General features: G+C 58.0%; 1 protein-coding gene across 1 annotated transcript; it reads left to right on the top strand.

The window, feature by feature from the left end:
* Nucleotides 1–12,684: 12,684 nt before the first annotated feature.
* KBTBD13 (kelch repeat and BTB domain containing 13) lies at nucleotides 12,685–14,576 on the top strand. Its single transcript, XM_019533812.1, has one exon. It carries the CDS (start codon nucleotides 13,029–13,031, stop codon nucleotides 14,466–14,468), a length of 1,440 nt encoding a protein of 479 aa, XP_019389357.1. The 5' UTR covers nucleotides 12,685–13,028; the 3' UTR covers nucleotides 14,469–14,576.
* The last annotated feature ends 8,126 nt before the right edge of the window (nucleotides 14,577–22,702 follow it).

Raw genomic sequence — 22,702 nt, 5'->3', positions numbered from 1 at the left:
CCCCGCTGAGGGCTTTCCTCAGCAAGCTACGAACCCGGCCCCCGCAGGGCTCCCGGGGGGCTTCAGGGCGCCCAGCACAGCCCCCCGTGCCCTGAGCTGCGGCCCAGCGCCAGCCACTAGCAAGCCCCGAGCTGCTCTGCAAGCGCGCGCTGGAGAACGGCCTGCGCGGCCTGGCAGGCAGTAAGCTGGGGGCAGGGGGCACTTGCTGGGAGAGCCCCCCGGGGCAAGCGAGATGCAGGGCTTGCAGTACCCGGGGCAGGGACCAGGCTCTGCGGGCAGGCTCTGGGCACAGAGTAAATCGACCGCCGCATCTTCCCAGGGGCCTCGGGAGGGCGCGGACACCGGGTTTCCAGCCCCCTGCTCCTTCTCGAAGGCGTTTTGCTAGAGGTCAGCGAAGGCCGTTTTATTTTCCAGAAAGTCATCAAGCAAAAGTGAAGCTCGCAGGCCCGAGGCTGCTTACCGGCAGGGGGACTAAGCCCCGGGAAGCTGCACCCAGCCCCGGCCCCCTGCTCTAGCCACTAAGCCCCGCTGCTTGGCTTCAAAGCAGACAGGGATCTGGAGAGTACCTGTTGCTGTAGCAACGAGATGCTACTGTCAAATTAAGCTGGAGCATCTCAAAGCAGCCCGGGGGCTTCGAAGCATCCAGCGGCGCTGGCTTCCCAGAGCCGGATGGCAGGGAGCAGAGCAGGAAAACTTACCCAGCGCTGGCGTCAGGCGGCGCTTCGCGGGAGTCGCCGGCGCTCCAGCGATGCAGAGCGGTGTCGGGGCCGCGCAGACCGCGTGGGCCGCGGGCCCGGTCTCCAGCTCCCCTGCGTGCGGGTGGGCCCCAGCACGCAGGATGCAGGCCTGGTCTCCGGCTCTGCCGGCTGCCTTGGAACGAGGGCTGCTGCCGAAACGTGAAATACTGCAGGGTTGTTATTGCTGTGCTCCATTCCAGCAAGGGCGGTATTTTTAAACCTTCCCAAAATAGCAGCTGATCACAAAGGTCCCTGCAAATCTTGCCTGTTCCTTGGAAAACAGCTCTGGCGACACTATCGGCTGGAGGCATCGAGCGTGCTCCTTTGCCATCCTGGGAATTCAGAGCTGCAGTGGGTCATTTTCCCAGCTGACAAATATAAATATGGTAACGGGGGCCCGTGCAAAATGCCTTGTTTTTCTGGAAGTTTTTGTGAAAGCCTTATCAGCACCACCCCCGCATCCCGTAATATACTGCTGCCATCAGCTGGGGCGGTATAGCAACAGCACGAGCTGCAAAGCACATCCCAGGCTTGCTAATCCCCCTTGGGCCCAATCCTGCAGCTCGTCCAGACAGAGCCCCTGCAGCCTGCGCTCTGCTCCCCACCCCACCTCCATCAGGAGCCCCTGCCGACACGGGCAGCGCCAAGCGGTCCAGGATTTGGCCTCTTGGGACGGCTCCTGGAGGCAAGTGCTGCTGGGAGGGGGCCGGAAGCCCAGCAGGAGTCAGAAGGAGCACGGCGCAGGCCAAGGACGGCTCTGAGGCCGGACACGTGGCCCCGGCCACTGCTGTGGCCACTGCAACAACCGGCTGCAATGCAGGTGCCCACGAGGCGCGTCGCTGATTTGCAGAGGGTTGAAAAAACAGCCGGGGGGGGAAAAGGGTCACGGCCCTTCTGGTCTCGGGCAGCTCAGGCACCAGCCCTGGGCCCTTGACACCGACTCCCGGTGCAGTCCAGCCGCGCCGGCAGGTGGTGCGGGCACGCAGGAGTGATAGTCGCACACCGTGCTTTGAGAGGGGCCTCCACTAAGGGCATGCCAGCGAGGGTGGCGCTCTACCCACCCTGGAGATGGGAGCACCGAGGCCCCAAGAGACTGAAGCCCGGCACGCTGAGCCCCACGCCCGTGTCTGGCTGCTTCTGGGCAACGAGGCTCGCTACGCGCCCAGGAGTGCCCAGCTTTCGCTGTGCCGGGTACTCGGAGCAGCCAGCGCCTCAGCTGTCTACCAGAGCCCCCTGCCTGAGGGCCAGGCTTGATTTAACCTCATCCCCAAAAGTGCCTCTACCCCACCCCGCAACCGCACGAGAGTGTGCGCACCGCTGCCCCCCCGCATCTGGGCTCAGCTGTCCAAACCGGGCTTGTTCCTCGGCTGGGGGGGGCAGGGCACGGGTCCTAACACCCCCCCCCAGCACAGCTGGCTCCAGTCTCCTCCAAGCTAACTCTGCTCCAGGTGCACCGGGGGAATGACATTAGCAGCTCTTCTCTTTCGGAAATGCCATCCCTGTGTATTTGCAAGGAAGCAGAGGTCAGAGCTAAGTGTTTTTATAAACCCCAGCCACAGGCGGGTATTTGGCAGGATAAATCATGGTAACAAATGCAAAGAGGACGTGCCTGAGACGCTGACGGATTGGAGTGCAGGGCTAATCTTTCCAGCACACAGAGTGGAAAAGCAGCTTTATTAGGCAAAGCAATGTAAATGTTTACACGATCTACTTTCAAAGGCTGCCATAAAACATCCTGTGATTCAGGCCTAAGGTGTGATGGCTGCATGGGTTTGCTGCGCTGCTTGGAGCCACAACTCACGTGGTGCTTCCCGGAGGGATGCGGGCCTCTGCAAACATGCTCCATTCTGCAGAGCTGCTATCAGACCTGGCAGGCAGGGTTTGCAGACGTGGCATATGTTGCGGCACAGATCTCTCGCCAAAGAGCAGGTCTTGCACAAGGTGCAGGGAGAGCGGTGTTGTCCGGGATCACGCTGCGGGAAAAGGATCCATTCTCCACATCAAATTCACGCTGCCTGGACCCAGCAGAGAGGAGAGGAGAAGAGAAGAGAAGAGAAGAGAGCTCCTCCCCGAAGCGCTCCCTCCCCGGGGCATTCAGGAAACCGCATGGCCTAGGAACGATGATGTGCACAGGGCTGGGAGCCAGAAGATCCTACTTCTGCTTAACCTGTTGCGAATTGCTTATATTAGAGCCGTGCCAGTCAACCCCAGCAAGTATCAGGACCCTGCTATGCCAAGAGTTTCCCATTTAGACAAAGCAGGTACAGAGGAGGAAAAGAAGCCGAGGGCAGCAACATGCTGCCCAAGGGCATGCAAAAGAAAGCAGCAGGGCTGGGGAGAAAATCCAGACCCCCGAGTGCAAGTGCAGTGTCCTGCCATTAGAGTAGGTGAGCTTACCTTTCTGCCTCAGTTTGTCCACCTATAAAATAGGCCCAGGGTTTTACCAGGGAAACGCTTCCCTACAGCCCACCATGTAGCAATTACAAAGCATGCTGACCACGTGAGGTGCTCAGTAAAGGCCACGTAACGTTATTAAGAATACTTGGGAAGGATGAGGCACGCAGAGACCTGGGACCTGGAGGAGGGGATGGCGTGCACCCCCCAGCAAGTTTGCAGATGCCACCAAGCTGTGGGGAGGGGAGGGCTGGGATTCAGGGCGACCTCGACAAATTGGAGGGCTGAAGCAAAAGGAATCTCATGAGGTTCAACAAGGACAGGTGCAAAGTCCTGCGCTTAGGACAGGGCAATCCCATGCACCGGGGCAGGCGGGGGGCCGACGGGCTGGGCGGCAGCTCTGCAGAAAAGGACCTGGGGGTGACAGGGGACAATAAGATGGATGTGAGCCAGCAGTGTGCCCTTGTTGCGGAGAAGGCTACTGGCATCCTGGGCTGCATTGGTAGGAGCGTTGCCCGAAGATCAAGGGAAGTGATTCTTCCCGTCTCTTCAGTACTGGGGAGGCCACATCTGGAGTCCCGTGTCCGGTTTTGGACCCCTACTGCAGAAAAGATGTCAACAAACTGGAGACAGTCCAGAGAAGGGCAACAAAAATGGTTGGGGGGCTGGAGGACAGGACTTATCAGGAGAGGCTGAGGGAACTGGGCTTTCAGTCTGGAGAAGAGAAGACCAAGGCGGGGTCGAATAGCAGCCTTCACCTCCCTGCTGGGTGTTTCCAAAGAGGCTGGAGCCCGGCTGTTCTCAGCGGGGGCAGACGACAGGACAAGGAGCAATGGGCTCAAGTTGCAGCAAGGGAAGTTGAGGCTGGATATTAGGAAGTACCCGCTCACTAGGACGGTGGTGAAGCTCTGGAGCAGGCTCCCCAGAGAGGCTGCAGATCTCCATCCTTGGAGGTTTGTAAGACCTAGGTAGACAAAGCCTTGGCTGGGAAGATGTAGTTGGGGCTGGTCCTGCTTTGAGCAGGGGGTTGGAGTAGATGTGACCCCCTGAGGTCCCTTCACACCCTCATTTTCTATAATTCGATGAACCCATCAGGCTGTCGTTGCATGAAGGTCTGGGTTCCCACTCACTCCCCTGAAATCCGGATTGGATCCAACATTTAAGAGGTCCTTACACTCAAACTCTGTGGCAGTATCCACATTGTTGGGATGCCTCTCCTATCTCTGGCTCCCAGCTCCGGTGACATATGAATTAATTATTCAAAACAAAGACTGCAAGTTCCCTGTACAAATATCCAGCCAAGGGGATCACTCAGGCCATATCACACAGCAAAGCTAAACCTTGGCTGCAAGATATTCAAAGGAAACCTATAAATCTGATTTCTGGAAAGCAGGTTGATGGGCCAAGTTCTCGGCCAGCATAAAGCAGCATCCGCTGAGACCAGGACAGTGCGGCACCTTATGCACTACCTTGTACCTGAAGCCAAGAGTTGACCTGATCCCAACTGGGGCATCGACTGAATGCTCTCCCAGAGGAGACACATGGCAAAGATCATCCTTTTTGGTTCCACTTGCAAACTATGGTCCCAGCCTCGGGTATAACGCAGCGAGGGAGGGCGCCGCGGGTCCCAGGCCTGCTACGTGGGTGAAGAACGCGCAGTACACGGCGGGATCACGACAGCTCTGCCTGGGAAAGGACGGACTGCGCGGGTGCAAGAAGTCACACTTCTTCCCTTGTTCGTTCCACGGCACCTGTTTTGCTCTAGTGCCAGATCTCCTTCCTCTGTGCTGGGCGAGCGAGGCACCACACCTGCCATCGCACGCTCCTCAAGAGACGAAACCAGCTGGCGCGCTGGGGAGCGCAGCCGCCCCTTGTTCAGCGGGTGCTGGGAGAGGCCCTGGATGCGGGGTGGAGGCCAGCGGTGGTAGGACAGCAGCTCCTCCTTCACCCTGCAAACCGGAGATCTTGAGTAAATGCACAGGCTGCGATTCTCTGCGCTGGCCAAAGCGGGATCTGGACTGCTAAGAAAAAAGCTGAGAGTTTGGCCGTGTTATTCTTCCACCCGGCACCTCGTGTTGCGCTTTATCGTTCAGCAGGAGGGCCCTTCAGCTTCAGCTTGAGCTCTCCCCCACGCTCCTTCAGGGGACTTTGGTTTCGGCAAGCGCACCAGATCCCGGGCCTGGGGCCAGGGCGAGACGTGCAACGAGTCACGACTGCTGGAGCTCCATCGCGGAGGTAACGGCCAGGACGGGAAGCAGACTGAGGACGAGAAGGGACACAACAGGTCCTGTTTCTTAGGTAGAAACGAGTTGGTTTGTGTGTCTGGAGCGGGTATGCGTTACCCGTGCGCAGGGCAGTGACGACAGAGGTCCCAGTAATACGTTAGCAGGCCTCGCGGCACCCCGCTGCGCCCGCCGCCCTCCTTCGAAACGGCTACTGGAGGAGGAAACCCGACAGCCTGCGGGCGGTAGATCCTGACGCCTCAGGACTGGCCGAGGGCAGGGACCAGCCGTAAATGTGCCGGCTGCGTTCATTTAAACGCGCACTCTTCTTTAGTAGGGTCTCTCTCCTGCAAAACGACATCTCCCCCAAAGCGACGTAACGGCTGGGGCAGGGAAGATGCGTTATCCATCTGGCACTGGAACGGCAAAGGGAGAACTGAGGAGGTGAAGAGATGGAACAAGTCGCTTGTAAATGGCTCAGAGGAGACTGCCTTTGTGCTGGGACGGAGCAGGAGTCGGGGTTGAGCGCAGCTGCTCTGTAAACCTGGGAGTTGTTCTCGCAAGATTTTGTCTCAACATTAGAGAAGTCCTGGGGGAAGAGCAGATCCTGCGCGAGTCCTGCCCGCCTCAATAATGTCAGACTCCTACAGGAGTGAGTCCCTTTGTCCTGAGCCTTTTGGTAGCGACCGAGTGTGAACCAGGAAAGCCGATCCCTTTGACCCTGAATCCTTCCAGGGTGTCTAGCAGAGGCCTTAAGACCCAGAGTTTTGGACTGGAGACCCTGGATTCAGATATCCCAATTCCTGCACCAAGGCTTTGTGGGGACCAAGGCTAGCCCAGGGCTCCATGCAGACAGCATTTCCGCCCCTCTCCCACAAGCAAAGCAGATTTGCCTGCAATCGTGCGTCCTGCAAAGCATGCAGCACAAACCGGGCATGAGAGTACCAGAGCCCGGGCTGAAAACAGGCCCCTGGGGACCATTTTGGCTTAAACCAGCCGTACGCGGGAGATCTTGCACGTGCTGGACCGCGCAGCACTGGCTTCTGCAGCAGCACAGAGCTCTGAAGAAGGGGACAGATGTCTTAGTCCGTGGGGGTCTACCCCCGTGTCCTCCAAGGACAGCGGGATTGTGAGAAGAGGCTGCTCACACTTTCTCACACCTTGCAGCACCCTTCAAAGGATCTGGCAGCACCCCGGGGTACCCCAGACCCCCAGCTGAGAATCGCTGGATTGAACAGTCGCATCTCCCTTGGGCCCGGCGCTTTCCAGCTGAGACAGACCGTCCTTCCTCTTCCTCAGCTGATGTCGATTCAGAGCAGCACTTGTCACCACTGAGCAGCAAACTGGCTCTGCTGCTGGCGTCCCAGCTGTGAGGCTGGGTAAGGAGGGAAATCCCAGCTGTGCCTGGCCTTGAACAGCTGTTTCAGAGGGAAGGGATTTAGTTTTATTTGCTCCACAATTGCCCAGGACGGTGTCCTTGGGTGAGTCCCTTTGCATAAGGCAGGCAAGGGTCTTCAGGGCCATGCGATATCTTTTATTAGACCAACTAAATAGTTGGAAAAAAGTTTTTTGTTTTGATAACAAAGCTCCCTTTGTGCTGCTGCAGAGAGGCGCCAGCGACGCCAGATACTCCACTCCAGAAGTCAGCCGGGATTCAGCTCCGCTAAGCCTCTGGCAGCCCGCGGGGCAGCCCCCTCTGCCCCCGCTTCGCTCCGTCTTCAGTGCCATTGCAGCCCACACCTTTGCTCGCCTCCACGCTCTTGTTCTGCGACTCGCTGCCATGAGACAATCGATCCAACTGCTCTTAACCGCTAACCGCTGCTTGTCACCGCGCCCCGGGGCCGATTTTCCGGGGAATCTTCTTATTCATCGTGGCTCGAAAAAGCACGTTCTTCTCTCCCCGATGTCACACCTCTGGGTCAACAGGCCTGCCCCGGCACTGTCCCCTTCTAGCCGCAAGGGCGCAGCGGCAGCTCCGGACCCGGGTACTTAATGGAAAGTGGAGCTGAGACTCCAGATGCGTGGACTGGCCCCAGGACTCCCAAATCTGCCGATCTGGGATCTGGCAGCCTCACCCCGGCCCCGGGGGGAGGGAAGTCATTCTAGCTGCCCGTTCACATGTGCTTCCCCCGTGCCTTTGGGATGCTGGGGCTAGTCGGTGGCCTGCTGAGACTCCAGCACAAGCTAGAGCAGCCCTTGACTTTGTGGTAAAGCGTCTTCTCCTTGGCACGTCACCGGCAGGCACTGGAGGGCACCCCAGGCGCCTCCCCTGCGTCTCTGGCACAGACCCAGGCCCACCCCAGTGGGCCAGACTGATGGGGCCATGCAGGGGACTGGCACCAAGCTGCAATGCCAGGTCTGCAGCAGCTGGGGAGACCCCGGCCTGCTGTATTGCCTGAGGTCTCTCTCTGCCCACTGGCCTTTCTGTTTTGCACCAATGAAGCAGCAAAAGGAGACAAAAAGCAACCATAGAAGAGCTGAGGCTAGAGCCCTCCTTCGAAAACCTGGCCCAGGATCATCGCCAACATTTCTCCAGGAGAAATGCATGCATCCATCGCAATGCTAGGCTCAAAAGCAGGAGCAGAGCAGCACAATGAAGGATGCTGGGCTTGTTTGCTGTTCAGGCCAGGGTAGAAGGGCTGGGGAACCCAGGACTCGTTCAAACTGGGATTTCTTTCCCCCTGACAGCAGTGATGGGAGCCGTTGGCAGCTGCCTCCTCGTGCAGTTGTTAACCCGTTTGCTGGGTCCGTTTGCTCCCTGCTCCATGGGGACCTTTGCAAGGCAGAGACATGCCTGGAGGACAGATGAGAGGGGTGTTGTTTTCTACATGCCAAGTCTCTGCTGGCCAGGAACCGCTGGGTTCAGAGCATCAAGTTGCTCAAAACACGCGGGGCTAAGAAGCACCCACCGTGCCCGAAGCCGTCTGGCAGCAGCCACGACCACCCGAGACCTGGCCAGTTTGGCTTGCATGCACGGAGGGCCACGAGCCCCTTCTCTCCCTCCCTTTTTAGGGGCTGGAAAAATGAACATCCTATTTGTGCCTCTTGCCCGATTTGAGGGAAGGGAACGTCTGCCGTGAGCTGTGTGAGATCCAGCGCCGGGACAGTCGCGTTGTCCTGGGTCACTGCCCACCCTAGGGAGAGAGTTTCTGCCAGGACGCACTGGGGGAGGGTGCAGGGATGGCGCCTGCTCGTGCCCCCGCCGTCCCGAGATGGAGCGGTCCTGGCCTATCGGATGGCAGGCCTCAGCGGGTGCAGCCGAGCCGCTCTGCAGAAACCCCGCCCCCTCTGATGTGGGAGGGGCCAGGGAGCCTCGACAGCAGCTGAGTCGTGGCACCAGAGAGGGCAAATTGTAGGGTCAGGATGAAGGAACCAGAAGGAAACGCCGAGCAGCGATGCACGTATCCCGCCAGCCTCTGGCAAGCTGCCCCCTTCACCCCCGCAGAGCTGGGGCCCGCGACAACCGCCACATGTCACATCTGGGTCCCCCATTCGCGCTGCACAGCTGGATGCTTGCGTGCCTAGGAGCAAGGGGGGCAGGTTGCACTTGCTCCTCCAGGCCTTCGCAGTCTCCACGCCTCATTTTTGCAGGGCGCCCTTCTGTCACTCCTCTCTCACTGCTCTCCGTCGGGGTCCCGGGCAGCAGCGGGGGGGACTGGAAAAGCTGCTGGGAGGGGCGAGCGCACGGAGAAGTGTGCAGGCGGTCCCCCGCGGCGTAGGGACACGGGAATGGAGCCGCCCTGACCTTACAGCGTCCCGTCGTCACCCCGTCACATTTTGCCTTGGGGTGTAGCCGCAGATTTTCGTCGGGATGGTTTCTGGTTTGCAGGATGTGCCGAAAGCAAAAGTTTATTTTTTTTAAAAAATGGGTTGAAACAGAAGCAAAATGTCTCAATCCAGCCCCCCCATTTGGAAGAGTTTATTTTTTTCTAATTTTCTCTCGCAGAGAATTTCAACAGTCTTCCACATCCGGGCTAGTTTGAAATGAAGCCAGACAGCAAGGCCTCGGCATCCTTCTGCGGAGGAAAGTCGTCCCCTGCATCTATCTCTGCGATGGGCTGAGAATAAAACCCCAGATGCCAGCCCCCCCAGCCACACCGGCCCCCCATCCGAAACACCCCAGTGCTCAGCCGCTCCGGAGACATCCAAACCCCGCACGTAAACCAGAAACCCCGCAGCACCTAAGCCAGGGCTGGGCAAAACGCGGCCCGCGGGCCAGATGCAGCCCGCCAGGCCGTTCTATCCGGCCCGCGGGGCCCTTAAAAAATTTAGAAAATCAATCTGCCCCGGGCTGCCTGTCATGCGGCCCGCGACGGCTCGCCGAAACTCAGTAAGAGGCCCTCCGCCCGAAATAATTGCCCCGCCCCGACCTAAGCTCTGCGCTGCCCCACCTTCTGCTACGGCTGCTCCTGGGACGGCGTGCGTCGGCCGCCAGCTGAAACGTAAAGCTAAACACAGCGATGATTTATGTGGCTGCTAATTAGCTCCTTAAATAAACTACATGAAACGTCCCACATGGCAGCACCAACTGCCCGGCTCCGCAGCTCGGGGAAGCCGGGAGGCAGACGGCCCGTGGCCGGGAGCCAGGGGAACCCGATCCCTTCGTGGCTGGACGCGGCCCCCCCGAGCGAGCAGCGCCAGCTGCAAATCCAGGTGCTGGGAGCCAGAGGCTCTTGCTTAGGAGAAAGGCAAAAAGGAAAGAAAAAGGGGAGAGGGAACGTGCACGTGCCCGGCTGGAGCGAAGGGTGAGAGGGGGGCAGGCGAAAGACCCAGAAGTCTCAGCCGAAGCCAAGGGGTGGGGGGTGCTTGTGAACAACCCCCTGGGTGCCCTGTGCCGGAGGTAGCGCTCCTTCCCCCCATCGCCGTGCCAAGGGCAGGAAGCTGCTCTTCCCCCAGGCACTATTTCTGTCTCTCCTGCTACCCCCCATCCTGCACAGGCGGAGGCTCCCCAAGCTCATCGTGCCTGATCTCAGACCGTTTCGACCTATTCTTTAAAAAACAAACCTTTGCGTTCGGTGGATCCTGCCGACTCAGCCTCTAACCCACCCCCTGTCCCTGCAGGTTGGCACTGGCTAGAAGGGGCAGAGGGGGAGCTACAGGCCTGGGGGAGCCGGGTCGGCTCTGTGCCCGCTCCCCGGGGCTCCGCACACAGCGGGCAGAAGAGCGGCTTGCTGAAGGCTGCCGCGGCTCATCAGACGGGCCAGCCGGAAAGCTGTAGAGCAGCGGCTGCCAGCCAAGGTGGCACCCCCAGGGGTACCTCCAGGCGAAGCTCCCAGCCTTCGAGGAGGGACAGACGTTTCCGCTTAAATTGCCCCCTCCTACACGTGAGCAGCAAGCCCACCTGCACCCTGGTGGGGCAAGGAGCCCGGTGCCCCGCTCAGCACTGCAGCCGTTACAGCTGCCCCGGCGAGGAAGCGCTCCACCTCCCTCGCGGTGCCTGGACCAGGGTTCAAGTTGCACTGATTCTTGCGGGGGGGTCTGCAAAAAAAGTTAAGCTGGTTCATTGATTAACAAGTCCACCTAAGTGAAGGAGCAATCGGATCAGAGACACACCCCACGCCGCCACCGCCACCAGGTTATGGTTTTCAAATCTTACCGGAGGGCTCTCATCCCTTGCGGAGGGGCTCAGCCCCACTTGACTTGCACCCTGGCCCGGACCGGGGAGGACGCCTGGGAGGAGCCCACGTGGAGGCGGGCAGACGCTGCATGGGGGCGCTCAGCCCTGCTCTAATCCGAGCTCCCGCAATGGCAGAAATCGGTGTTTGGCACCGTCGTCGCAGCACGAAAACCTCCCGTCCGACCTGTCATCTGACTGCCCTCGAACCGCACCGGGGCCTGTTCTAGAGCCGCCCGCTCCGTACCCCAGGCCTGCTGGCGTGCCGCTTGCTCCCCAGCCTGCGGCACGTGCGCTGCGTGGCGCCGGCGAACATCCGTTGCGACGACCCGGGCTGGAAGCCTCGGAGATTTGCTGAAGCGCGATAGCTAATTGCACTTGTAAAGCTTTTATGAGGAAGAAAACAAACAAAGGAATCCAGGCTCTGTCCAGCTACGCAAAAAGCCACGGCGCTGGGTTGAAAGGCAGTGAACAGAAGCCAGCAGGAGATTGTGGTCCTCCGCCTCGGGCTCCAGCTCTACCCACGGACAACTTGTCCTCGAACCTGAACGTGCCCAGCAGCAAAACCGGCTGGAGCAGAGCACATCCCCTGTCGCGACACCCACCTCTGGATAGAGAGGTTTCCTTACGGATCCCGCTTCCTCCCTCTGCGCTTGCACCATCTGCGCTGGGCCAGCTCGCGTGCCCGTAACCTCCCAGTGGCAGTGACAGCAACCACTGAGCTAGAAAAGCAACACTGTTAGGAAAGCACTAAATGTATTCTAGCCTCTTCTGATGGATTTGAACATCTGGAAGTCAGGAGGAAGAGCCAGTGCCATGAGACTAGCTAGCTCTTCAAGGCCTGCTGGCCACTGCTGGGAGGGTCGCAGGGTGGAAACCTCCGTACCCCTCAGAGAAAGAGATGGTCTTGCCATGAAGGTGCAGAAAGTGGAATCGGGAGCTATGGCCATTTCCATCTCGGACCTGGCTCACCCTAGGCAATATCCAACGTCTGCAAAATGGAGCCATGGTCCTTCTCTCCGTCAGGCAGTTGGTGCGAGGGGTACGGGCTAAATTCTGCTCCCAGATTTCATAGACATCAGGGCTGGAAGGGACCTCGGGAGATCATCGAGTCCAGCCCCCCGCCCCAGGGGCAGGAAGTCAGCTGGGGTCACAGGATCCCAGCAAGATAAGCATCCAAAAGTTACTTGGGTTTAATCCTGGAATCAGGACAGGGCGGCCAAGAGCAGCATAACCGAGGGCAGAGTTAGCTGGGTACCGGCAGCAGTACAGCTGCATCAGTGCTGCACTCTTCCCTGGCTAATGCAGCCCTCCTCACAGCGGGGCTGAGGCCACGTGCCTTGCCATGCAGCCAGTTTGCTTCTGCTGCCTCCTGGCACCTTCAGACCCGGCTCGGGGGCTCCACAGCTGTGCACTGATAGACCCAAATTGCCTAGAGGAGCCCACCAGGAAACCTGGGACAGATACCAGCTGAGCTCGCCAGAAGCGGCTGGTGTTTCTGGGCATCCCAGTTTGTGCACGCTCGACCTCGGAGGCCTCCCTACAGCTGAGAAAGTGCCGAGCCCCCAGCTTCTCCCAAAGCCGGGCTCTCGATCGTGGGACACGCAAACCCCGAGGCAAAAAAGATCACCAGTCACTTTTAGAAATCTTGACCTTCCTGCCTCCCCCAGAGCCCTTTTCAAGCTATTTTCAAGCCCAGCCAGGACGAGGTTGATCTCTCCAGTCCAATGCGAGCTCCACGTCGATCTGACGAACGCCTCTGCTACATCCCGTCGGTCTCTTCGCAGGCTCCCCTGGATTTGCTCAGGACAAACGCTGCCGCTATCAGTTGGCAAGTGCACTCCTAGGATGCCATCTGAGCGGCATCCGCTTGCTGCTCTCGTTGCTGGCAGCTCCGATCACATGGGCCGCGGCTATCTTTAGCCGGAGGGCTTCGTATTACAAGCGAGCGGTTCGGAGCGGCTGGGAAGGCACAGAAAGATATCAAACCACCGAGAAAGAGATAGGAATTGCACCGGCTGCACGCTGGAAGGCGCCTTGGGTACCACTCCTGGCGTGCGGATGCATTACGAGGCACCGCCAAGCGCACGCTTGCTGAGTCGCCTCTCCGGCAGCCGGAGCATGACTCAGCACCAGAGCGGCCCGACGCCGGCCACCGAGACAGTCCGGATCAACGTGGAAGGGGCGTTTTTCGCCGTGGACAAGGCCCTGCTGGTGGAGCACAGCGACTACTTCTGCGCCCTCTTCCGCTCCGGCATGAGGGAGAGCACGCAAGAGGAGATCCAGCTCCAGGACCTGAGCGCCACGGGGTTCTTCATCATGCTCCAGGTCCTGGCGGGCGAGAGCCCCACGCTGAGCTGCGAGGAGACCGTCAAGGCGGTCGAATGCGCGGCGTTCCTGCACGTGAAGCCGCTGGCCAAGTACCTGATCAGTTCGATCAACTCTGACAACTGCATCATCCTGTATCAAGCTGCCGCCATCTTTGGCTTGCTGGACCTTTTCCACAGCGCCGCCCTGTATATCCGGGACAGCTACTCCGAGCTAGAGCAGTACTTAGACTGCCTTTCCCCCGACCTGCTGGACTACGTCGACTCTCTCGTGCCCAGCTCGTTTGTCGCGGTGGGGGCACATACGCCCACCTTTGAGTTCCTGGAGGACCTTTCGAGGACCATTTGCTACCTGGACGAGGAGAACAACGCGTGGAAGACGCTCTCCTGCTTGCCGCTGGCGGCCAGCACGTTCCTGGCCGGCATGGCCACGCTGGAGAACAAGATCTATATCGTGGGGGGCGTCTACGGGGCCAGCAAGCAAGTTGTAGACAGCAGCTTCTGCTACGACGCCGACACGAACAGCTGGAGTGAGTTCCCCAGCCCCAGGCAGCCCCGGTACGACGCCACGCTGACGGGCCACGAAGGCTGCCTGTACGCCATCGGGGGGGAGTACGAGAAGATCTCGCTCAAATCTGTGGAGAAATACGACGTGTCCTCCAACACCTGGACTTCCCTCTCCGACCTGCCCCAGCCCACGGCAGGGGCGCCCTGCGCCCAGGCGATGGGGAGGATCTTTGTCTGCTTGTGGAAACCCCTGGACACCACGATCATCTACGAGTACGAGACCCAGAAGGACGAGTGGCTTCCCGTCGCGGACCTGAAGAGGCCTCAGAGCTACGGCCACTGCATGGTGGCCCACCGAGACAACCTCTACGTCATGAGGAACGGGCCCTCGGACGACTTCTTGCGGTGCGTGATAGACTGCTTCAACCTCACCACCCGGCAGTGGGCGGCCTTACCCGGGCAGTTCGTCAACAGCAAGGGAGCGCTGTTCACGGCCGTGGTCCGGGGGGACACCGTGTACACCGTCAACAGGATGCTCACCCTCCTCTACTCCATCGAAGAGGACAGCTGGCGGTTCAAGAAGGAGAAGGCCGGGTTCCCGAGGACTGGCTCCCTGCAGACCTTTCTGCTCAGGCTACCGAGCAGAGACCACAGCATTGCCACCTAGTCGCTGCCGTGCAGGCCACGGCACACAAGAGAGCTGAATAAAACGACCTCCCCTTCCCGATCCTCATCTCTTTCTTGCTTTCGAGCAGCTGCTGCTCCGGGGAGTCCCAGGTGCTCTCGCCTTCTGCGTTTGCCCTTCCAAGGGGCCGCGCCGGGGCGAGGAGTGCAATTCAGCCGCCTTGCCCGTGGTTGCCCTCTGCCCACAGTTACGGTGGATCAAGACCTCTGGTCCATGCAAGCCCCCCGGCGTTGTCCCCCGGACACGGGGCTGGCAGAGTCGCTGGAGACCTGCAAAGGAAAGACACTTGAGAAATGCAAAGTAGTACCAGCTCGCCTGTGTTTTGACCGAATTCTGAAAACTCGCACCAAACCACCGCCCGAGCGCGGGGGGAGCCGGCACAGCGCGTCGCTGGATTACGGGGAAAAGAGTTTTCGATGCAAACGTCTTTAGCGCGTGTGAGCGACGGTTTCTTCGTTCAGGAACACGAAGCAGAGCGCCCTGTGACACGGCACGTGCTTCAGGCTCGGCGGGCAGACTTGAGGCTCGTTCAGCTGCCGTGTCAAAAATTAAAAAAACAAAACAAACCGGCGGGTCTCAGCCTTGTTTTCAGACTCCAGACAAATGCCAGCTCTTCACTTTCACATGGGTTTGGGGGCTTGGTTTTTTTTGCTATGGGAAAATAACAGAACAGTTTCTCTGTTGCGAAGCCCACAACAGGTCAGGAGAGTTTTAGCACCAGGGATTTGTATGCAAAATCTCCAGGTTTCATTTGGGACTCGTATGTCTGTGCTTGCCCACCTAACAGTGCTTATATTGCCTTCGGGCACCCTTGAAAGGATCCCACGGCATCTGGGGTGCTACAACACCCTCGCTGAGAATCGCTGGCTTCGGGTTATATTCCCGACACAGCTATTTCATAGATGTCATAGATTTCATAGACATCAGGGCTGGAAGGGACCTCGGGAGATCATCGAGTCCAGCCCCCCGCCCAAAGGGCAGGAAGTCAGCTGGGGGCATAGGATCCCAGCAAGATAAGCATCCAATTTACTCTGAGGAATACAGCTAAGGGCCTGTCTCCCTTTTCAGGGGACGGTGGGAGGTAGACTCGGGTATTTGGGCAGACCCCTTGCTCTACGGGGGGAGGACGGAGGCGCGATGTGGGGGGCTCTGCGCTGGGGACGCGGGCCAGAGGGAAAACACGGCCGTCCTGGACCGATCGCAGGTGGCTCTAGCACGGTCCGAGGCAGAGGCGGGCTCAGGGTTGGACCTTTAGGATCTGAGGCTGCATCTTCAGCCTAAAGCTGGGTCCAGATCTAACACGGCACAAATCCCAAGACACGAGAACATCAGATTTTGGCTCACAGCAGACAAACTGATCCGGCAGCCTTCACGCTGCTTCCACCCTGGACAGAAAATAGCCCGCGCCCAGCTTGGACTCGGGGAGACCTCGGGCCGGGGGGACCTGGGCTTGTCACGTGAGCGGGGCTTCGGCACCCCCTGAGCCAGCACAGTCCCCAGTCCCATCCTGGCTCCAGTCTCCAGGCTGGCAGGGAGGGCTGTCCTCGCTCACAACTCGGTGCCCTTCTAAGACATTAAAGCACGAAGCCACGTCGTGCGTGGAAACTGCCGGGGAAGCCGAGCGCACCGTGCTGCAGCCACGTGAGCGCTGCCCCAGCAGCCGGGGCCTTCCCGAATGCTTTAGCTCCGGGACTGGCAAAGCAGGCTCAGCTAGCGCTGGCTGATCCCGTGGCACTGTTACGAACCACGCCACCGGTGGGAGCGATGGTCAAGCAACGGGCCGGCCGACCTCCCCAGCAGAAGAGTCCCAACATCAGCTGAGCTACATTAAAGGTGAATATGGCCCGGTTTGCAGCTGTGGGATGTGCAGAACATATTGGGCTGGATATTTCCATCCTGCCAGCCCCTCTCCTCCTCGGTGCGGTCCCTCCAGACGTGGGACGCACAGCTCGCACATAGGTACGGAGATGAGGAACGAGTGCCACCGGAGAGGTGCGGGGGAGCACGGATAGCCGGGCCCCGGGAGGCTTTGGCAGCTGGAGCGTGTCCCCGCAGGTGGAGTGGGAGGATGCCCGGGTGGGGAGGCAGGGACCAGCCTGCCCAGCTGGGCTGGACTGGACGACCTGCCGGGCCCCTTCCAGCCCTGCTCCTCTATGCTATCTATGCCTGCTCGTGATCCCGGGTGCAGACTGGAGACTTGCTCACACTGAGATTGAGCCTGGCAGGTTGTACCGGCCAAGTGCGGGGAAGGCACCAGAGATCCAGGTGTGCGACTCATCCTCTCATGTCAGCCTGGCCTGAGCAGGGTCAAATATCCTGGGGGTTAAACACCCAGCAGTGCCTGGAGCCCCGTCTGCAGAGACACAACCTGCTCGGGGCACAACCCGCAGCCCTTACCGGCTGACACGGCAAGGGGGAAGAGAGTCACACGTGCAGCAGCTGCTGGACACAGGGAGCGACCTGGCCTGCACGGCTCGCTAGCAAGGAGCCACGAGAAGCACTTCTTGCCTCTGGCAGCCTGCAGCTCCCGTGCAAACGCCAAGGACGCCCACCGCAGGGGAAGAGCGCTAGCGCACGCGATGTTTCCTTCTGCCTAAAGAGCCGGATTCGCTTCCCCCCGAATCCCTTTGGGTAACGACGAGCAGCTTGCGCTCTTGCCACGCAGCCCGTGCGAAGCGGCCTGGGCTGGGGGAAGCAGCCCCCGCCGCTCTCCTGGCTCTGCGTGAAGAGCAGGGAAGGCCCAGAAAGCGCGCACGGCACGGGGGGCCGCGAACGCAGGTCTCCCAGCAAAAGCTGTCAGAGCAGGGGTACGGGTAGCGCCTTCACCCGACTGCCCTGGAGCGCCTGCTGGTCCCGATTTCCCACGAGTCCTGTACGTCAGTCCCACTTTTCTGCTTACGTCTAGCTAAAAGATAGGAGTATTGCCACAGGATGTTGCAAGGTATGGGTCTGACCAGCTTTTCCTAGCATATTGCCGTTTAAACCAGGCTGCCTCAGCCATGCTGTAACATGGGCATTTTCCTTTGACCCACGTTGAATTCCCATGAGCCTCTGCCCTCCAGGTGCTTCCCCAAATCCCACAGAGTACCTCCCTGGCTCGGCATCTGTGGCAGCCCCGGCTGAGCCCTTCTGAGTCCGTCGGTTGGTTTTGGGGGCCAAAGGACACCGATAAGACCACCGAAAATAATTTAAATGCCCTTTACAGCAATAAAAGAAACCCCACGACGGGAGGGGAGAGGATGCACGACAGACGACGTGGGAGAGCTCTTAGCCACGCTGTTTCGTGTGCCGCTTGGGCTAGACGCAGCCTGGAGAACGTGCGAGGACCCACCCAGCACGGAGCAGACTTCGCACATACAAGCTGCGGACTAGGGGCCTTTCGGCCACCGTTCTCGATGCACCAAACAAAGCGGGGTTTGTATCGCTATCCCCATTTCACAGAGGGAAAGACTGAGGTCAGAAGGGTGAACTAAGGCCCAGCATCGCTGTGGAGTCAGGAATGAGGTGGGTCCCGTTGAGCCTGTTGGACTCGCGTGGTTGAGGCACACGGGCTTCCCTAGCCAAAGGCACGTGGGGCAACATCGCATCCAGCCATCCCCGACCACCTACAGCTCAGGCCAACCCAGCTGGAAACGGGTTCACCGGGCAGCCTCCAGAGCGAGTTCACACAGGGCTTCAGCACCCACCTCTAGAGACTGCCTTCAGCCCCTCTGCCCCCCGCGGCCCACCCTGACAACAGCAACGCCCAGAGCATCTCGTGCCCGGATCCCGCTCCAGCACCTGCACGGCCTCGCTCCAAGGACACTGGATGGATACACGCACGCTTGTCATTTTGAGACCTGGAGAGGATCCATCGCAGCCAGTGCATCGGAGCAGAACATTTGCTCTCGGTCGACACAAGAAAACAAACACGCACCGTCCCTGGCTACCCACTGACCTGCCGCAGCCCAAAAACCTTTAAGACGGAGGAAAACACGCATTTCCTGTTTAGGTCCGGAGCCCGAGTGAAGACGTCAGCGAGGCCGAGAGCTCTCCCGGGAAGCCGCGCGCACCTCGGTGCAACCACAGAGCTATTTAAAAATGATCCGAGTGCCAGAGACATGGGAGAATACAGGCATGCAGCTGGGATCACTTATGAGGATCTGCCGAGAGCCTGGGAAGAAAGCCCCCACCCCACTGATGGCAGCCCAGTAGGTCACTTGGAGCTGGGAGCCTGCTGGCAAAGGACGGTGACCCTCTGAGCGGTCACTGTTAGCTGGGCACGGCGAAGACCAGTGCTTCTGGTCTGCAAGGAGAGTGAAGGGGGGAAACCTCCCTGGCTTCCTTAGTGAAGGCCAGAGCTCGAGTAGACCATGAAGGCAGATTTACCCTCAACACCAGTTGCTGTTGGCCAAAGCACCCACAGCAGCCATGACTCCCGCTCCATTTTGGGTGCCCCTCACTCCCAAAAACTGGACCTTAGTTGTGTTACAATAGCTTGTCTATCCATCTCAGCAAAGCTCAAGGCCAGGTTGCACAATCCCAGCCTGAAGAGCATGGTGCTGCCAGAGGTTAAATAGATGAGGAAGGGAAAGGGTGAGAAAGGAAGATGCGTGTTGTCTGTTTTACAAAGGGGAAAACCGAAGCCTGAAGAGACTAAGAGTACAATTTTCAAGCCTTTTGTCTCTAAGTGAGACTCAGGCCTTTTAGGCTTTAAGTGAAACTTGGATTCTGATAATGAAACTTTTGCTTTCAAGGCCGTGAAGGTCCTGAATGCCAAGGAGGAGTTGGTAGCAAAACTGGCATTTGAATCCAGCAGTTCGAGCCAGTGCCTTCCCTATAAGCCATCTATCCTCAGTCAATCCTTACTGGGAACCTTCCTGGCCATCTCAATCCAGAGAGGCCTTCCTGAGTACACCAGAGAGATAGAGATGCCCTCTCATAAGGGAAAACTTTGGCCAAAACTTGCCTTTCAAAGTCCACTGAGACAAGAGATCAATTCTGTCCCAAACTCCCACAAGTTACGCAGCTGCACATCCCAACCTTTTCTCCAGCCCTGTTTGCATCTCGCTCCTTTATGACTTTTTCCAGCGTAACAGCTGCTCTTCTTCCACAAACAACCCCTCATATCCTAATGGAAGATGAAAGCGGAGCTTCAGAAAAGCCTGTTTTGGCCCTGCGTCGTCACCAGGAAGGAGAGGAGGAATTGGGGGGGAAATCTGTTAGGGAGTCTGTAGTCGGCTGGGATCTCCGGGTTGTACGGGGGAGTGGACACCTTGCGAGGCACTGCCCAGGCAACCTCGCCGCCCCTAAAGTTGAAGGGCTCGGGCAGAGCTACGTAAGCACGGTGGGCAATTTTCCACTCTTCCTGTTAGAAGCTGATCAGCCATCAAAGATGTGATGCTCCCAAGGCGATCTCTGCCGAGCACAAGCACACTTGTCCCCGCTGCGCTCTGGTGCCGAAGCACGTACCGCAGTACCCGGGTTAGTTGAGATCTCTTTGGAAATCAGACCTGTACTGACCAAACCTGCACCCGTTTGCTATTGCCCTTTCCCTGCCGTACCAGCTGCAGGACAGCCGAAGCCAAGGACATTAACAGAGCGGCAATGCTATTCATTCCCAGAGCCTTTTTTAGTCGATAAGGATCATGTTCAGGGCTTAATCTGCCTGGCCAGAGAGCGGCTGCTGAGAGGAGGAGAACAGGGAAGATATTGGGGCAAGGCTGCCTGCATTCACCTTGAAGGTCTCATGTGTCTGGTGTTGGCAAAGCATCTGTTGTTTCCATCGCTGACCCTTTTTTGGAGACGTGCTGCACAGTTTTCACTCTGCTTATGGTTTCACCGGGGAGCGCACTGAACACTGGGCTGCTTAATTTCCTCCCATCATTTCCTCCTTTCTTGGATCCTGAGGGTCAGATCTGGGAAAATTGTGATCTTTTAATACCCAATTCATTTGCTTTTGCTTTCGGGCTGTTTGAAGAACTCCTACCCACTCTGTCATTTCTAAGACTTAAGCTCAGTATCTCCTGAAGGGCTTGTCTGGAGCTGGACTGGAGCAGAGATTATGCCCATCGGTGCATCTGAGGTTGTGAAGAACACGCCGAGCCAAAATATTATGCAACCATTTTCCCATAACTTGAGTAGGCCCCTACCTCGCAGTGTCTCCAGAACCTAAATAGAACAGAAGAGGATGCCAGCTCAGATGCTTCAAATTCTTACATTTCTGGCTCTAGCCAAGTCCTTGGCACTTTCCAATAAGCAGCCATGCAGCTCCGGGGCTGCCTTGTTTTCCTTAAAAAAAAAAAAAAAAAAAGCCTTTGCCCATGTTCATTTCTAAAAATATTTGTCTGGTTCCTCTTGTCCTCTGCCATTGGTCTAGGTCCCCAGTGTCATATCCCCAGATTGCATTTCTTGTCCCTGAAGCCGTTTCCACTATTGCTACTAATGATTATAAAATGTCCCACTCTTCAGTCCAAGGATGCTCAATCTTCCCTCAGACTCCTGGTATGACTTCCCTTGAACCCAATCTTCGACTTCCAAGGAATTAGGTCTGCCTGGTCAGTTGGGAGCTGTGCCCAGAGAACCAGATGTGTGGGGCAGAATTGTGGAGAGCAAGGGCCTTTGTCATGTACAGGGCCCAGTGAGTGTTGGAAAACCCCAATATTACATCGAGTTTCACTGACTTCAGCAATGCTCTGTCTATCAGCAGAGGTTCACTGGGGCCCTACTGAGGCTTTGGCCAGATTTTTTTTTGCTTCCTATCCTGGAAATTGGTCCCTCCTTTCAGGCTTTTTCAATTTCTTGGTGTAGGAGTGTAGGAACATGAACCCTTAGAAGTGGGACAAACAGATCAACCAGGCAGAGCCCCAGCATGGACACAGCATGAGGATCCTGAGGCAGGCAGGTTAGTGTTCTCCTCACTGAGGGCCTCTGCCTGTCTGCCAAGGCCTTTCTTTTTGGCTGCGACAGGCTCACACCCAGCGCCACTACCAATGTGCTACAGGCGTGTCCTGCACTTCTGGGGCCACATCACACCTGACCCACTTTCCTGCCGTGACTTGAAGTTCAAGTAGGTGACCCTGTACTTGCCTGGAGGTGCTACCGTGGTTCTCTGAGAGTTATGGGGTGATCACAGTGGTGTATCTTCTGTGGGGCTCCTCCTCCCCTATAGCCCACCCATTTCCATTTGGGTGTTGTTGCCACTCTTGTTGATACATCAAGTATGGTGCAGCCTGATCTTCTCCATAGGGAGTCTGATGGGGCTTGAATCCATGTGTATCCAATCACTGCTTTTGGCTTTTCAAAAAAAGAAGATTAAACAGGTAACATGAACTCAATGGCTTGGACCTGGAGGCCAGGCAGGGCAATGATGCCTCACTGCTCTGAGTTGCCCCCCTTTCTTGTGCATGGGTTGCTTTGGGGCCTTGTGTACCCCTGTTGTCCCCACTATTGGGCCCCTTGTGCCTCTTGGTGAAATGACCTCTCTGTGCAGGACTTTCCTGATTTGGTGCTGGTCCAGATCTGGGTTCGTGTTGTGGTGGTCACTGCCATACCCATGCAAGGCCAGTGCTCCCAACAGATACTGTCTGGGGCATTCCCTGTCTGCATATGCCCCATTGGGCCCGTGCTATTTGGAGGCGTCTTCAGGGAGGTTTTCCCTGTTTCCCCCTTGCAGGCTTCCTTAGTTCATCTACTCACAGCCCCACTGGGCTTGGGTCCCTTGGCGTGGTCTCCTGGGTGAGCACTTAACCCTTGCCATGCTGCAATAGGGGAAATGCTCAGCTCCACCTGCCAGGAGCATCTGGCAGCACCTCTGGGGTGCTCATGGAGGGGAGAGCATCTACGGTTCCTCCAGCCATCCCGGCCAAGAGACAGCCGGTTTTCCCTCTGCCACCCAGAGGGCAGCCAGCTACCTACTTGCTGCTGGGGGAGTATCCAGCACCTCCTCGTGCCCCGTAACCGCGGGGAGCGCATCTGGCTCTTCCCTGGGCAGGCTGAAAATGGCTGGACCTGCTTCTGGCTTTCCCTTTGCTCCGGTTTCTGGCATACTTTTGGCCTAGCACCCCAGGGCTCCAGGCCAATTGGCGGACCACTTCTGGTAGACTCAGGGTGAGCTTAGTTCCCAATGCATGAGTTTTTTCATCCTCTATCAAAAAGAAGGGAGACATGGTAGATATAAAAGAATGTATATAAATCTCATTGAAAAGACAATGGTGCCAAATGCTTAGCTCATCACT

The sequence above is a fragment of the Crocodylus porosus genome, unplaced genomic scaffold, assembly GCF_001723895.1.
Source record: "Crocodylus porosus isolate Cpor-Errol unplaced genomic scaffold, CroPor_comp1, whole genome shotgun sequence".
NCBI lineage: Eukaryota > Metazoa > Chordata > Crocodylia > Crocodylidae > Crocodylus > Crocodylus porosus.
Note: the sequence above shows the minus strand (reverse complement) of the source record. Positions and strands in the feature narration are given on the sequence as shown.